The sequence below is a fragment of the Sinocyclocheilus rhinocerous genome, unplaced genomic scaffold (assembly GCF_001515625.1).
Source record: "Sinocyclocheilus rhinocerous isolate Xijiao unplaced genomic scaffold, SAMN03320098_v1.1 scaffold1259, whole genome shotgun sequence".
Classification (NCBI taxonomy): domain Eukaryota; kingdom Metazoa; phylum Chordata; class Actinopteri; order Cypriniformes; family Cyprinidae; genus Sinocyclocheilus; species Sinocyclocheilus rhinocerous.
The window spans coordinates 346,805-364,009 of NW_015650717.1; the positions used below are offsets into that span (position 1 = coordinate 346,805).

Genomic DNA, 17,205 nt, shown 5'->3' on the forward strand with positions numbered 1-17,205 from the left:
TCAAGCGATCCCGGGGGGCTACCGACGCGTGGAGGGGGGCGTTCGATAGGGCTCCTCGAGCTGAAGGGATCCCCCGAATTTGGTGGAGATCCGCCGGCGCATTCGCGAGATAGTGACCCCAGTCAACACTTTCACTTCAGTAAGGAGGTCTCTTGTTCAGGCAGCAGCATTCAAGGGATGCGAGGGCCGGTACTGTCATGCCACTGCTATGGGGTTGAAATAAGGATGCGCGCTTTTAAGGCATCAAAGAAGGGTCCCGTATGAAAGCTATAACACAGTTTGTCCCGTATTGGCAGGTATACGCCATATGACCACCAGACCATATGAATAACAAATTCTCAATTGATAATCATTATTTATGCGCAAAATATTGTTTTATTTGTGAACGTAGCCGTTTGATGAAGGATTTAAGACCAAGCGGAATCCTCTGCCGGCTGCACCTGTTTCACAGCGAGCAGGACTTGCGCTTACGTCCGCGATTTGATTTTGGCAAATCAGTTTGGGCGAATGCAATTTATTGATCATGGGACATGAGACACTACTTGTGCGGTCACGATTTTATAATGGTACTTTTTTTTTTGTGTGACATTAAAATTCTTTAGAATATAGATTAAGCAAATCAAATGTGATTTATTTCTGAGAACTTTTTAACTGCAGGCAGACATTATGGTACAGAAGGCCTACAAATATTTTGTTGGAGATATGCGAGCAAAAAATAATAGATTTTGTAGCCCAAGTCTGAGCAGTAGTGATTTATTTGGCGCATGAGTCTGTGCAGTAATGATTCATTTGGAGCCCAAGTCTGAGCAGTAGTGAATCATTTGTAGCCCGAGTCTGAGCAGTAGTGATTTATTTGGAGCATGAGTCTGCGCAGTAATGATTCCTTTGGAGCCCGAGTCTGAGCAGTAGTGAATCATTTGGAGCCCGAGTCTGAGCAGTAGTGATTTATTTGGAGCATGAGTCTGCGCAGTAATGATTCCTTTGGAGCCCGAGTCTGCACGGTAGTGATCGTGAGGTGGAGCCGCAGTATCAAAGTCCCACTCAAACTCCCACAGACCCAATCACAAGCACACAATCATGACACCACACCCCGTTTTTATAGAGGAAACTACCTAAAATGAAACCATCATTGGGAAGAATTTATAAGAAGTGTAATATGATTTTTTTTCAGTTTGGCTTACGTCCCATTCGTTTACATAGAGAGGGAAGGGTTTATGACCTGTAGGCTGCAGCCGACCACCAGATCAAAATGTTTTGGCTTCACTTTTCAGGACGTGTGTGGCACACTTGTTGAAAACGCGTCATTGGAGAAGTACCAATTAAATGCCACTTTTTAAGTCAATTATTTTTGACCTGCAAAAACCAAAAATTCTTGTTTTTTGCAAAATATTTTTGGTGCGTCACTAATTGCGACTCATGAATTGAAAGAGAGCCAATTCTTAATTCGAGTATTTCTCAACCATGATGTTTACACTAGAGAGACAAGTTTAAACTAAATCTTTATTTATATTGTAAGTTGTTGTCTTGTCCATTACAAGTAACACTTTAGTTACATGGCAAACAGCAAATCTTAGGTGAATGCTTCAAAAACACCCCAAAAGCTGTTCAAAGTGGTGTCATTTTCAGCAAATGACTTGTTTCGTAACCTTGTCATCACGACTTTCCTCAGATGAGCAATTCGCTACTTGAGCGGGTTGATGAATTGATGCAATGAAGTTTTATCTGTAGCGTGGGAATCTCTTGATTGAGGAAATCTGTCAAAATGAATCTGGAGCCCACTGGGCTCTCATACATTTATACAGCAGTGGCAGGACGGTCGTTACAGTGATTCCCGCCACGAAGGAGTCCTTTTATGACACGTATGACAAGAGGCGTTTTATTACTGCCTATGGGCATCCTGAAATTTCTGTCATGTTTAATTTTTGACAGTACATGGAGTAAACGTGAAGGTCGACTGTGCTCATTAAGTACTTGCTGGTTGTTTTGCAGTATGGTGAGAAACTCTAAAATCAAAAACCTCTCACGGCAGGCGCGTCATCAGCTTGAGATCGTTTTTTTGGGATCGACCTTTATAGAGACCGCCGATCAATCATCCCAAAGTGATTATCGTCCGATAGTGATCGGTAGCCGATCAGTCGGAGCACCCCTATTAATTACCTTCGTAAGATAAAAGATAAAAGTAAGACCTTCGTTCATCTTCGGAACACAAATTAAGATATTTTTGATGAAATGCAATGCAACTGCAATGTTCCCAGTCCCAGAAAGTAGCAAGGACATGGGTGAAACAGTCCATGTGACATCAGTGGCTTAACTTCAATTTTACGAAGCTACAAGAATACTTTTTGTGTGCAAAGAAAACAAAAATAACAATTTATTCAACAATTCTTCTCCCCAAGTTACAGTCTTCCGGCATTTTGGAGAGTACCACGATGCATGTGCGCGCTTTCCCCAGAACGTAATCAACGTTTCTCCTGAATGTAAACATCGCTGATTGCGTTGATTACATTCTGGGCAAAGCGCGCATATGCATCGTGGTACTCTACAAAATGGAGGAAGATGATATATCAAAAATATCTTAATTTGCGTTCCGAAGATGAATGAAGGTCTTACGGGTTTGGAACGACATGAGGGTGAGTAATTAATTACAGAATTTTTTATTTTTGGGTGAGCTAACTCTTTAATTATTAGCTTACCCAGGGGTGGCCAACGTCAGTCCTGGAGAGCCGCAGCCCTGCAGAGTTTTGCTTCAACCCTAATCAAACACACCTGAACAAGCTAATCAAGGTCTGAAGGGTTACTAGGAAGCTACAGGCAGGTGAGTTTTAATTAGGGTTGGAGCTGAACTCTGCAGGGCTGCGGCTCTCCAGGACCGGAGTTCGCCATCCCTGAGCTTACCATTACCCATATCTTTTTTTCATGGTTAATCTTGCCTGGAAGTAACTGGAAGAAGGTTGATTGACAAATGATTGGTGCGAGACACAGCAGTCAATTAGAAAATGAGAGAACCTTCTTTTTCCCTCTCACTCCATGCTCTCTGCTTTCAAGACCAATTAGTGCAAGTAGCTACAGTGCTACAAATCTTTACATATACAAACACAACCTCAAAATGCTGCCTCATCAGGGTTTTCCCTCTTTTAGCTGTTAACCAAAGTAAAATGGACCTTTTTTCAGTAAAGCAGCAACATGGAACTTGAACACACAGAATCAGAGCTTGTTGTGCATGTGCTTATTTGAATTTCGGCAGCTGGAGAACCAAACAAAAGTCATGAATGTAACTGTAAAAGTCAGGAATAGTATTGCCCAGTCATGTTCTACCATTAAAAGCCGACTGGTGAATCTCTTAAGTGCTTTTCCGCTGCGTGTAAACTTCACTGAAACTGCGAACTAAGATTTACTGTCAACAGGAATCAAGTGGTCCCTTTGTTAGCTTTTCGGCTGGCCGATGAAAACCACCCATAAATTCTGACAAAATGGTGCAGGGTATGTTGCATCAGCGTTTTTACAGCGCCGATCAGCCTTAAGATAGGCATAAATCCTCTCAACCCCCCTTTTGCTCTCTAGAGTGCAAACTTTTCCCGGCCGGGCTTCAGCTTTGCACGCTGCTGTTTGTGAATATTTAAGATTGTCCAAAGTACCGCATTGTGATTCCCCTCAAGTGGGGTTTCTGCCAATGTTTTGTGTGTAAAATATCTTTATGTATACATAAGAGGCCTTTGTATTTTCTTTACAGCTTATGTTTTTAAAGCTGTCTGGGTTAAGACAACAAACCATTTGTACTTCTCTTGATGCTGTATAATTCCTGTGTTAGTTTCTTTTCTTACCCTCCAACTCTGGAGCTGGCTGGCAGCTTGCCTAGACCGAGAGGAGGAACTGAGGGAAGAGTAATTTTGTGGTTAACAGAATAAATTCAAAGCTCTGTTCAAAACCTAGTAAGCTACCTCACTGTTTACTGCCTACATGTTTAGGTACCATTTTAGGTGGCATTATAGCTGATACAGAACCTCATAAATGTGCAACATCAAGTGGAGATTCAAAACACGATTTGAGTTCGATATTAGCATGTTACGTTAAATAGTCTGTTAATAAGTAGGGCTGTGCGATTTGGGGGAAAATATCAAATTGCGATTTTTTTGACAGATATAAGTATAAAGAACATTCTTATTTTCCATTGAGCTTTTTGCAGTGCATTTCTGGGATTGCATTTCCACAAAGGACACATAATGATGCATTAAAATTTGGCCAAAATTAGGTATTTTAGGAGGTAGTATTATTCAAATAAATATGTTCATACCAGGAATACGCCATTTATCTCATTTATCTCAGTGGAGTTGGACATTAGCATGTTGTTAAGCTAAATGAGTTAATGAGAATAAAAACATTTTTTTAACCGAGTTCATTGCAGTGCATTCTGGGATTGCATTCTCTGTGAAGAACACTTGATGTTAGCAGTTGGCATAATTAAAAAAATAGGCAGTTCAAACCAGAAGCGCTACTATTTCAGTAGAGTTGGATGTTAGCATGTTGCTAAGCTAAATGCTAAAAAAAAAAAAATTTTTTTTTACTGAGCTTGTCATAGTACATTATGAAATTGCATTCTCATGACGCATTCATGACGAATACCTGCGATGTTGCCTAAAAATCTGGCCAAAACAAGATATTTTAGCGCAATAAAAAAAAAGGGTGTTTATACCAAGAATGTGCCTTAATGCCTTAAAGGGATAGTTCAAGACCATATTGGACCCCATTGACGTTCACTATATGGACAGAAAACCTGAGAGAGACATTTCTCTAATACCTTCTTTTATCTCACACAAAACAACATGAGTAAATTAATGATAGAGTTTCCATTTTTTTGTGAACTATCCCTTTAAATGCTGCCACAGAGTTTGTAATGCATCTTTGAGAAGACAAATAAACCGTTCTTGTGAACCATCTTTCAAGGACGTTCTCTTGCGGTATTACAGTCGCTCTTGAGGCTTTGACTCGCTGGATTACCGTCTCCCTGTGCTGTTTGGCTTTTCTTGTACAGAAGATTTCTATGATTCAGCCTGTTGTTCCGTAGAGTGACTGTCTAATGCCGGCAGATCTGTCAGCTCTCGAGTGCACTTGTTCAGCGTACAGTAAGTAGCATTAGTTACAGAACACTTGGAATTGGCCATCTCTGGTGGATGCACTGAACGTTTACACTTTTTAACATTCAACAAGGGAGAGAGGACAGATACAAGAGGCAGATGGAATTTCTAATCCACTTCCTTCCACGTGATGAAATGGGCTTGTTAGGGAATGAACGCAGTGATGTGGAGTCACTGACTGAATCTCAGAGGGCTGAGTGACGTCCCAGTTCGCTGAAAGGAGCTGTTGTACTCACAAGGACACAGGTTCGATTCTAGCATACGTCGTGGGCTGATATGAAGTCATCTTTGCTCAACTAGCTTGTCAGTTTTAGCCATTTTTTAAAATCCTTGAATCGTTTTGAAGGATTAATCTAGCTATTGGCTTGAGTTTAATAATTTTCTCTCATCACATTCAGATGCAGTGATCTGCTGCATTGCAGGCTCATGGATTAAACCATTGATTGCATTGCTTTAAAACTTACAGTACGTTGGATTTAAGGTATATAGTTTCATCGGTTCATGCATTCTGTTTGGAAAATTAGCACAATTTATTTGATTAAAATAAAATAAATTGTGAAATATTATTACAATTTAAAATGAATGTTTTCAATTTTATTAGGTTTTAAAACATAATTTATTCCTGCGACGCAATGATGAATTTTCAGCATCATTACTCCAGTCTTTTGTATCACATGATCCTTCAGAAATCATTCTAATATGCTGATTTGCTGCTCAAGAAACATTTCCTATTATTAATGTTGAAAACAGTTGTGCTGCTTATTTTTGTTGTAACCGTAATACAATTTTTCCAGGATTCAGTATATATTGGTTATTCATTTTCTTCATTTTTACATTTTAGATTGCATTTAAAATCTAATGCACACTTTTTTGAAATCTGAATTCATCTTTCTTTAAATTCTTTTTTTAATAATAATCATTTAAATCTTTTTAATGTAATCTATAGCAAATAAAAAATTTATATCAAAAATTTATCTTTTTTTTTCACATTGTTCATTGTTGTGATGCCAAAATTCACTTTTAGCATTTCAAACTAATTATTTTAGCTTTCACTGCTTTATTTGATTTTATTAATGTTATAAAACAGTAATATCCATTTATTGATGGTAGTAATAATAATAATAATAATAATAATAATTGTAATCAGCTTATTAGTATGATCCAGAATATTAATTTCAGTGCAGCCTTATTGTATTTTTGTTTACTGTAACTTTATTGACAAATATTTTTGCAAAGTTTTGTCATTTGAATCAGCAACAAGATCAATTTTAACTAACTGGCCATCCAGTTACACTAATCAAATGAACAGCTGGATGGAGCAAACCAGAATGTAAGTGACGCTTTTGCATAACTTTTCTAAAAGTGTCTATTTTTAACATTTATCTTTCCATGCTAAAACCTTCTTGGAGAAATTGCAACTCCAAATTCATCCTCTTTTGAGCACTGCTTCTAGGTTATAGTTGAGTTGATTAGTTGGCCTCATGTTTATTTGCATCACAAAAAATGAATATGGCATCTAACCAAACTAAAGTCATTCATTTTTAGTATAGTTCTGTCGAGCTAATGTTTTTGTGCACCACTATCCCACTGAGAGTAGCTGTGGCTTTAACAAGCCTCGGAGAGATGCAGGATATGTTAATAGCACCGATCGATCCCAGCAGCTCCTCATTGCCATGCAGGGCACAGGTGAAGGGTTGAGCTTGCAGTAAATGTCCCCTAGGTCAGCACATTTCCCACAACGCACTGCCCTCGGATTCTCTCTCTTTTCTCCCTCCCTATTATTTCTTGCTCTGGGTTTTATATTAATTCCTAGTCCATCAGTCATGTTTCATTACACTATAATCGTCAAACAGGGCTTGTTTGGCATTCAAAGAGCGATATGGTGAGGAGCGTCAGATCTTCCAAAAGGAAACGGCATATATGTCCCGATAGAGACTACAGATATGGATGGTGAATAATAGACCACAAAGTGACTCTGTAGATGGCACAGAGTGGCCAGATTAGTGTGCAAGTCGAACCAAAACTGCTTGATCTTCAGAATTCATTCATGGGTGCTTTATAAAACGTGGTTGAGATTAAAGGGATCAGAATGCGGTTGAGTTACAATCGTTTTTTTAGTTTTGGCAAAAGACTGATAACCATAACTCTTGCTGTCAGGGCATAGTAGATCTGTTTAACTAGCTGTGCGCTAACAAGATGTGTGCGGATTGAGACGGGCCCGATGTGAAGAGAGCTCAGAGCCGTGAAGCGGACGAGACCCGTGTTATTATCTGCGAGGTCAAAGGCAGCAGACGGATGGACTGAGACTTGATCTCTCAGCTCGTGAAGATGTGACACGGGGACGTCATTCATCCTTCCTCTATCACTGTGAGGTCAGGAGCCGATCGTTCGGGCTGCACACAGAAGGCCATCAACCTCTCATCACTGTTTCCATTTGTTACAAAAACCTCCTCTATTTACACATCAAAAGGATTTGCAGACATATACGCCTTACTTTTTACTGCATGTTGAAAATTGTCCTATTGATGTTTGGTATCATTTAATAATGTAAAGCCTGAATTATAGTCAGAATTTTTGTGTCTCGTATTTGAGCCATTAGGCTTTTATAGTAATTTATTGATAAAGTAAATAATGCTGTTTATTACTGTATATTTCATACTAAAACTTATAATAAAACTAATTAAAGTAAGTTAATTAAAATAAAGCTGAAATACAACTGAAGTATGAATATATATATTGTGTATAATATATGTATATGTGTGTGTACACACACACACACACACACACACACACACATACATACTATTAATTTGATTTTAAATACAATTGAGCAGTAATATTGTAAAATATTTTTAGCTACTCATTTTCAGTATCATCTTTTTAGAAGTAATAATTGAAGTAATATTTAGTAGATAAAAATCTTTATTACTTTAGAAGTAATAATTGAAAAAACTGAATGTAATCTGTAGCTGATTCAAAGAAATATGACCTTTGCAACTAATTAAAATAATTTTCAGTTGGAGTACTAAAATTACCAAAGCTAAAACTCAAATAAAAACAAATCTAAATAGAATTAAAACTGAAAATGTAAAAATAGAAACTAATTAAAAATTAAGTGCTATAATGATATGTAAATAAAACTGTAAGTGTATAAGTAACTCTTTTTATATAATGGCAAGTGTTTAGTATTAGAATATTATTTTTAATATTAGAAAATATTTTTTCCTTTCTTAATGTTTTGTTGTTCATTTAGTTCATTTATCTAGATTTTTAGTATATATAAGTTTTCATAAAAAAAACAAACATTTTAAGTCTAATTGGAATCAGTTGACAGGAGAATTTATTATTATTATTACTCATTTTAACTTTGTGTGTCAGTATTACTTATTTACACTCAAAGATTGTTTTTGTCCCTCCCAAAACATACAGTAAATAAACATCCTTGTAAGTTTAGGTAGTGCTGGGCCAGTTCATAAAGAATACCGGTGTTTATTTTTTTTTATGATATGAATTTTTAAAACATCGCAATACCGGTGTATGTCGTTTAAACAATGTTTGGAACACGACACTGCTTGAGAGGGGTCTCTTTTCACTGTTGCACTGTGGCGAGGACACAGCTGTATGTGTTACTAAGCGTGAAAGTTCTGGAACTGAAGCTGTAGAACTAGTAGAACGTGATAACAGAAGAACTCATCCACAATATCCACACTTCAGCGACTTTCAGACCCTTTTAGCGGCTTTTTTCCCCATACAATATACATACTGACAAATCTAGCGACTTTTTTGGATAAACCTTAGCTATGGTTCAGTTGGAAGATGTCTCCAGTGCTGCCCCTCGAGCGCGAGGTCTGACTGTCCCGGTGCAGTATCGCCTCTCTCGGCGTCTGTTCTGTGCAGTGAGCGGCAGAGAAGCAGCACATTCAGTTGACTACCGCAGCAGACTCATCAGTAAATGTTGCTTACTGACTGTTTGGAATTATAAATCTAAATATAGTTTGTTTGTTAATATTATGCACTTTTTTGTTTATTTTTTTTAGTTTGTTACTCAGATGCAGGCTATGGAAGCCCATTTCCGCCACTGAATAAAAAATAAAACAAGGTAATTGCGACTTTTTATCTCACAATTCTGACTTTTTTTTTCTCAGAATTGCGAGTTCATATCTTGCAATTCTGACTTTATAACACGCAATTGGAAGCCCATTTCCGCCACTGAATAAAAAATAAAACAAGGTAATTGCGACTTTTTATCTCACAATTCTGACTTTTTTTTTCTCAGAATTGCGAGTTCATATCTTGCAATTCTGACTTTATAACGCAATTCTGAGAAAAAAAGTCATAATTGCGAGATATAAACTCGCAATTGCGAGAAGTAAACTCAGAATTGCAACTTTATATGCGCAACTCTGACTTTTTTTCTCGAAATTGTGAGTTTATATCTCGCAATTCTGACTTTATAACTCGCAATTTTGACTTTATAACTTGCAGTTGCGTGTTATAAAGTCAGAATTGCGAGATAAAAAGTCGCAATTACCTTGTTTTATTTTTTATTTTGTGGCAGAAATGGGCTTCCATAGCAGGCAGTGCGCTAAAAAGTAATGTAGCCAAAACCACCACATAGCCGCTCTTTAGTGTAGATGCATGTTGATTTTATCAGATTATAAATGAGAGTGACTCCTGGTTAACATGCATTAATGGGTCGTGTTTAGTCACTATTTAGTGTGGAATTTTTCTACAATATTCACTCATCATGACAGTAAAATATAGCATTCTAAAGCCCAATTCGGACGGTAATTGTTTCTCATATGGACGTCTGTAAAAATAAATTTACGTATCACCTCAGTGATAAAACTCATGGATTCGGATGGCGATTTATTCACAGTGGAGGAGCGAGTTCTGTGATCCCACAAACCTGGGATGTGCATTATATCAGTTATCTACGTTAAAGTTTTACTTTATAGCCATACTGAAAGCAACAACAGATAGTTTACCTCAGATCTTGAAAATAAATTAATGCAAACATGTACGTTAAAACTGTGACCTCAATGTGAACCAACAAGCGTCAGTCACTCAGTATGTACATTTAATGATGTTAAAAAGGTTTATGAATTAGATTATAAATTTTGTTGCGAGCGCAATGCACTACCAGAGAGAGCCCGCCCACACACGCTTTTGATTGGCTGCGATATTTGATTGATTCTGTCGCGTCACGTCTAGTGTGGACACCCAAATTGCTTGTCGCTGTAATCTTGTCGCGTCGCGTGTAGTTAGGACAACGTGTTATCATGGTGTTATTTCAAAAAGCAACACATTACTTTATAATACCTAATAATTGACATTACCTGTTAGCTGTCACTGTTAAAATTGTTTAAGTGATTCGTTTAAGTACTGTTGCAGACTTGAGGTCCGTATTGTTTTTCTCTTCTTTATATCTGTGATAGGATCTTTCTATCTCTCCGCCCTTCTCTGCCCTCTCTCTGTATCTCTCTGACCATCACATCCCCTCATTTATCTTCCTCCTCTTCTCGTCCCATATCTCCCATCTTATCTTTTCATTCTGTCTCTCTCCAGCTCTTCCCGGCTGTTTTGAATGTTTTGGTTTCCCCCTCGTCTGTTTGTTAACTTGTCGTTGTGTGTCTCACAGGCTCCGGGGTTTGGTTTCGGGATCGCTATCTCAGGCGGGAGGGATAACCCTCACTTTCAGAGCGGGGAGACGTCCATCGTCATATCTGATGTGCTGAAGGGAGGCCCAGCCGAGGGCCTGCTGCAGTAAGACTCATCTCTGACCCTCTTTACCATGAGAATGCCAGTTCAGTTCCAGTTGAACTCCTGAATTTGAGTTGAATTTGATACATTTTGATCAAATCGAATGAAATTCAATGTTAATATCATGATTGCTGAAAGAGTAGTTTGTATTAAAACATAATTTTTATGAATTACCCTCATAGGTGTTATGGGTTATTTCTAGGGATGCACCGAATGTTCGGCAACCGAAATTATTCGGCCGAAAATAGCAAAAAAGCTCTTTCTGTGTTCGGCAGAATAAGCAAAAAGACTGAATAAAGTGTACTGAACAATGACGTGACACGATCAAATAGAGGCGTGCACTAATGCAGCAAACATGTCGGCAGTGTGGAAGCATTTAAAACGGTATGAGAAAGACGCAAAAATCATTACAAGCACCGAAAGCAAGAGACTGTTTAGTGCTGCATAGGGCTGGGCATCATTCAAAGATTTTCGATATCGATACCGATAACGATACCTTGACTTCGATACCGGTTCCTGAACGATACTTTTTTTGATACCAATTTTATGAAATAAATTTTAACAAGATTACATTATCTAAAAAAAAAACTTTGGTTTTATTTTTCAGCTTGTTGATGTTTATACAAACTCAAAGACTCATCTCCTGAGCCACTGCACAAAGGAACAAAATGTAACCAACACAAATCATATAGTTTATATAGTTTCAATAAAGCTCAAATAGTCTTCAGTTTACACATCTGTTAGCTACATTTACACTAGTGCGTGTTCGATGTAGCATGATGCTACAGTTTGCATGAATGGTCACATAACACGCGCTTTCGGTCGTGTAGTATGAACGGACATCTGCATATGATCAGAACTCCACACAGCTCCCGCGCTACTCTCAATTGGAAATGAATGTCTGTCGTTTGTCGGCGATAGTGGAAAGCCGGCTTGAAACGCAGTGGAAACGCCAGTATGACGAGGATCGTTTTAATTTTAAAACATAAACGCACCAGTGTAAATGTAGCCTTACATCTAAGGGGGCTGGGACGCATTCACACTACAGCCTCACGTGTGCGCCACATCTCTGAGTGTAACCGGTGTAAACTAGTAGGTGTGTTCGACTTGACGCGGACCGACTGTGCAAGACCGATCGGTGTATTACAGTACCAAGAGAGCTAAAGAGAGCAGACTGCTCCGTGCGCTTTCGAATCGCTCTCGCAGATGATCGATCTGCGCCGCACCTCTTCTAGTCGAACACACCAGCTAGTGCTGCTGGCTTATTGGCTTACTGACACTGATGAGATTAACCCCTTAGGTATCGAAATTTGGTACCGAACGACGAGACGTTTTTCGATACTCGATGGTATTGAGGCATTTAAAAATACATACAAAAAGTATCGAAGTACCCAGCCCTAGTGCTGCATCTCATCTCTCGGATGAGAAGAGGAAGGGGTGGTTACTGTATGATGATTGAAATCGCGAAATGGCCTCATACAATTAGTAAATAAACTGCAGAATGTTATGTTTTCTAATACACGCACAAATTGAATGTATTCAAACAGCACTGCATGAGCTCGCGAGGAAATTCTGTGCTGTTACTCGTCAGTTGCTCAGTAACATTTTTATGAATTTTTACAAGGCATGGATGTGGCAGTGTGATACGTGCAACAAACATATTCCCAAATTCTTAATGAGAATCATTTATAAATCTGCGGTTGTTAACAAAAAGAAGCATCTAAAATAAAAGTTTTTGTTTACGTAGTATATGAGTGCGAACTGTGTATATTTATTATGTATATATAAATACACACACATGCATGTATATATTTAAAAAATATATGTTACGTTTATATATTTAATATATTTATATATAATATAAATTATGTGAATATACATATATACATGTAAATATTTTCAAAATATATACTGTATGTGTGTGTATTTATATATACATAATAAATATGCACAGTGCACACAGATGTATTATGTAAATAAAAACTTTTATTTTGGATGCGTTTATTCGCTATTAATTGTTTGACAGCATTATTTATTACATTAATTTATTTATTTCCCAGAATGCTCTAATTATGCCAGAAATTGTAATCATTTGATTATATAATATATCATCTTCTTATATAATATATCTTCTTCTTTTTTTTTATTAAATAAGCTGAAAACTGCTCTTCACCCTTATGGAGTTTCTTACCATGTAAACGCATGAGCGCACAGGGCTGCTGATCAAGCTTTGCTCCATCTTGCGCTGAGATCAGTTGGAGTGGCACTTTTGCTTACTGCTTTCTGCTGTCTTTGTCCCCGGCAGGGAGAATGACAGAGTGGTGATGGTCAACGCCGTCTCCATGGATAACGTGGAACATGCGTATGCAGTGCAGCAACTTCGGAAAAGTGGGAAGAATGCAAAAATAGTATGTAGGCCCTTTTCATTTATTCTTTTACTCTAGCTTCTTGCATTAAGCCACAGATTCATCATGTGAAAGTAATTTTGCCGTGTCAAATTAGCATAGGACTGCATAATAACATACAAGGTCATTTACATTAAATGGAAATATATATATATATATATAGAGAGAGAGAGAGAGAGATTTTCAAATTTGCCTCTGAGGTTTTAGTTATTTATATAATTTGTACTTTTCTTTAAACATTTGTGTTAAATAAGGAAAGTGCAGAGTGAAGACTAGAGAGACTAGTGGTCTCAGATTCATTCATTCATTCATTCATTCACATTTACATTTAGTCATTTAGCAGACACTTTTATCCAAAGCGACTTACACTTATTTATTTATACATTGTTACATTAGTATATAATTAAAGTGTAAATTAAAAGACCCACTTTTATTTATTTATTTATTACTAAAATCCATAAGGGAATTGATTTAGAGACAAATTGGAGATGAAAAATGTCAAATTTTTTGTTTCATTTGTCATTTTGTTTAAAATTTAAGTTAAATTTTATAAAATACAAAAATGCAAAAAAAATATATATATATATATTTGTGTTGAATTAGATAAGTGCAAATTAAAAGACCTACTTTTACTTATTTATTTTGCACTAAAATGCATAAGAGAATGTTTTAGAGACACATTAGAGATAAAAAAAAAAAGTGCCCAAAAATTTAGATTGTTGCGAATAATCACATCTGTTTCTCGCTCTATCCAGACCATCAGGAGAAAGAGGAAGGTGCAGGTCCCCATGGGACGCCCGGGTGAACGCGAGACCATGTCGGAGCATGACGAGGACGACGACAGCTACGAAGACGAGATCTACGAGTCCCGGAGCGCACGGAGCGGGCCGAGCGCCTACAGCGGGGGCGGAGCCACGGGCCGGAGGAGTGGCAGGGGCGACCGGCTGGGCGGGAGGAGGGACCGAGACAGAGAGCGCAGCGGCTCCAGAGAGAGGAGTCTGTCCCCACGCTCGGACCGCCACTCTGTGTCCTCCAACCTCCCCCCACGCCCAGCCAAGGTCACCCTCATCAAGTCCCGCAAGAATGAAGGTGAACATGGCGCTTCGACCCTGCCAACCGGTGTCGCCCAATCACTTTGTCTTACCAATTATAACACTGTTGTTTCCAAGCAGTTTCACATCACTAAAGGCTCATTCTCACCAACAATGGTAACTATAGCAATAACTAATATTAGCATCCACACCAACTGATGATAATGTTCTGGTTATTATAAACTATTGTATCACCTGACGCTTTAAATGCTCAAGCTCTTTAAAGTTGGGTGGATTCTGATTGGCTCTCAACGTTTTCGTCGTTCATCAGCTGGAAAAAATTGTTTTGGAAATGATGCCAACGATATCGTGGCATCGATATCTGTCGCTATTGTTATAGTTGTAGGATGGACCACACTACAACTTTATTGTTATAATTATCGCCCTTGGTGTGAACAGCCCTTATGACGCAACAAGTTTCCAGCTGGTCTGCCCACTGTGAAAGTGAAAATGCTGCATGAAACAACATAATCCCATATCAATCAATCAGTAAATAAATAAAAGTCAGAGACTGAAAAGTCTAAAAATGATTTTAATTAGCACTTTTTAATCTAATTTGAATATTTTCGAAATATACATAAATAAGTCTGATATATTTAAGTGAGAAGTTAATTTGAAAAATTACAATAAAAAATATATGATTATAGTAGATTAATAAATAAAAGTCACCACCACTGAAAATTTTTTTAATTTACACTTTTAAGTAAATAAATAAATAAGACCAGTTTTTAGATAATTTCAAATTAATTATACTTAAAAATAAATGAAGAGTTCATTTGCAAAAACAGAACATTTAAAAATGGTCAAAAATCATGTTTTGTTTGTCCTGAATTCTAATTAATATCAATCAAACTGCAATTGGGTTGTTTTGATTAAATAATAATAACTCAAATTTAAGAAAATTAATGAAAACGGAATTATCTGTTTTTGCAAATAAACTCTTCAAATACATATGTTATATAATCAACTGATTACATTTTTTGAGTAATTGGAACATTCTGTGAAAGAAAGTATTTCATATGATGTATAAAATTAGTAAATTTCAAATATTTTTGAAAATAAATTCAATGTACATTGATTTCAAAAGTCTGAGGCCATTAGCGAAAACGCTTCTAATTTGCATTTTTCAAATTGAATACCAAAGTTTTTAATATAAATTAGATAAATTAATAGTGCTGTCAAATGATTAATCGCGATTAATCACATCCAAAATAAAAGTTTTTGTTCACATAGTATATGTGTGTGTACTGTGTATATGTATTATGTGTATATATATATATATATTTAAGAAAAATATGTTACGTTTATATATTAAATATATTTATATATAATAAACTATATGAATATAAATATATACATGTAAATATTTTCAAAATATATACTGTATGTGTGTGTATTTATATATGCATAATAAATATACACAGTACACACAGATATATTATGTAAATAAAAACTTTTATTTTGGATGTGATGAATTGCAAATAATCGTTTAACAGCACTATAAATTAATAAAATCTGTGATGCTTTTAAGTTCACACTTTTCAAATTTAATATGAATGTTTTCAATACAAATAATATCAAGTCTGATAGATATAATTTATATGAGTTGAATTAAAATTTGATTTGAATAATCACAAAAAAAATGATCAAAATATTTGTTTTAATTTAGAAAAGTGCATATTAAAAGAAATTTTGAAAAGTGCAAACTAATTTTTCATTAGTACTCTCAGACTTGTGCTTTGAACTTTGCTATTCTCATAGAATTGCAATGATTTATTGTTATAATCAACGTCCTTGATGTGAACAGGCCTCAACATGACGTGACAAGTTTCCTGCTGGTTTGTCCAAAATGACAGTGAAAATGCTGCACAAAACAACATAATCACGTCCAGTCAGAACATATAGCTGGCGTTTAACATGTAGGCCCAATGACATTTTGCTGTCCTTATAGCTAACATATGCTAACATTGTGTATGTGATTCTGCGTTTTACTCTGTAAGCAGAATACGGGCTTCGCCTGGCCAGCCACATCTTCGTAAAGGACATTTCCCCCGAGAGCCTGGCAGCCCGAGACGGAAACATACAGGAGGGAGACGTAGTGCTCAAGGTAAGAGAAATGAGCACCTGTAGGGGAGGGGAAACAGATGGAAGGAGAGTAGAGAAGAGAGTGTGTGAAGTGACATATTTAGTGATGTGACGAATGCAGACTTTTGCTAATGGAGATGTATGATGTTGACATCTTTTCTTTTGTTTACTCGTCATCTAGATTAATGGCACGGTGACTGAGAATCTGTCCCTGATCGATGCTAAGAAGCTGATCGAGAGGTCAAAGGGCAAGCTGAAGATGGTGGTGCAGAGAGACGAGAGATCGACCCTGCTCAATATCCCAGACCTGGATGACAGCATACCGTCAGCTAATGCCTCTGACAGAGATGGTGAGAGAGTCTCTGTACAGCACACATCAAAATGGATTTGATTCGTTCTGTTCAATTATACCTTCAAGTGGTGTTTTTAAATATTTAGTGGAAAACACAGTTTTACAGTTAGTATGCTGTTACTTTCATTCACGAAGCAGTTGATCGGTTCTACTTAGTAAACTGAAATTCATTTGTGTTTTTTTTCCTTTATATTTATATATTTAATTTTTTTAGAATATCTGTTTATGCATTTGGATTTAAATTAGTTTTTATCAGTACCTTAAAAAGCAAGCTAATTGTGTGGCATTATTTTTTTCTCATTGAATATATATAAAAAATAAGTTTTTTTTTTTTTAAAGCATAAACCTCTGGGAAAATTGTTGGAAACACAATTTAT

At 36.8% G+C, this 17,205-nt stretch overlaps 1 protein-coding gene across 8 annotated transcripts in view; it reads left to right on the forward strand.

Moving 5' to 3' along the window:
• Window positions 1–10,708: 10,708 nt before the first annotated feature.
• LOC107712515 (tight junction protein ZO-1-like) overlaps window positions 10,709–17,205 on the forward strand; it is a 36,011-nt gene continuing 29,514 nt past the window's right edge. For 5 of the 8 annotated variants that reach the window (XM_016517790.1, XM_016517793.1, XM_016517795.1 and 2 more), the window contains exons 1-5: window positions 10,709–10,898; window positions 13,201–13,303; window positions 14,056–14,389; window positions 16,392–16,498; window positions 16,658–16,826. In XM_016517790.1, coding sequence (XP_016373276.1) covers window positions 10,720–10,898; window positions 13,201–13,303; window positions 14,056–14,389; window positions 16,392–16,498; window positions 16,658–16,826 — 892 coding nt within the window. In that variant the 5' untranslated portion in view covers window positions 10,709–10,719. The remainder of the gene's footprint in view (window positions 10,899–13,200; window positions 13,304–14,055; window positions 14,390–16,391; window positions 16,499–16,657; window positions 16,827–17,205) is intronic. The other 3 variants (XM_016517791.1, XM_016517798.1, XM_016517797.1) reach the window with 1 other exon arrangement.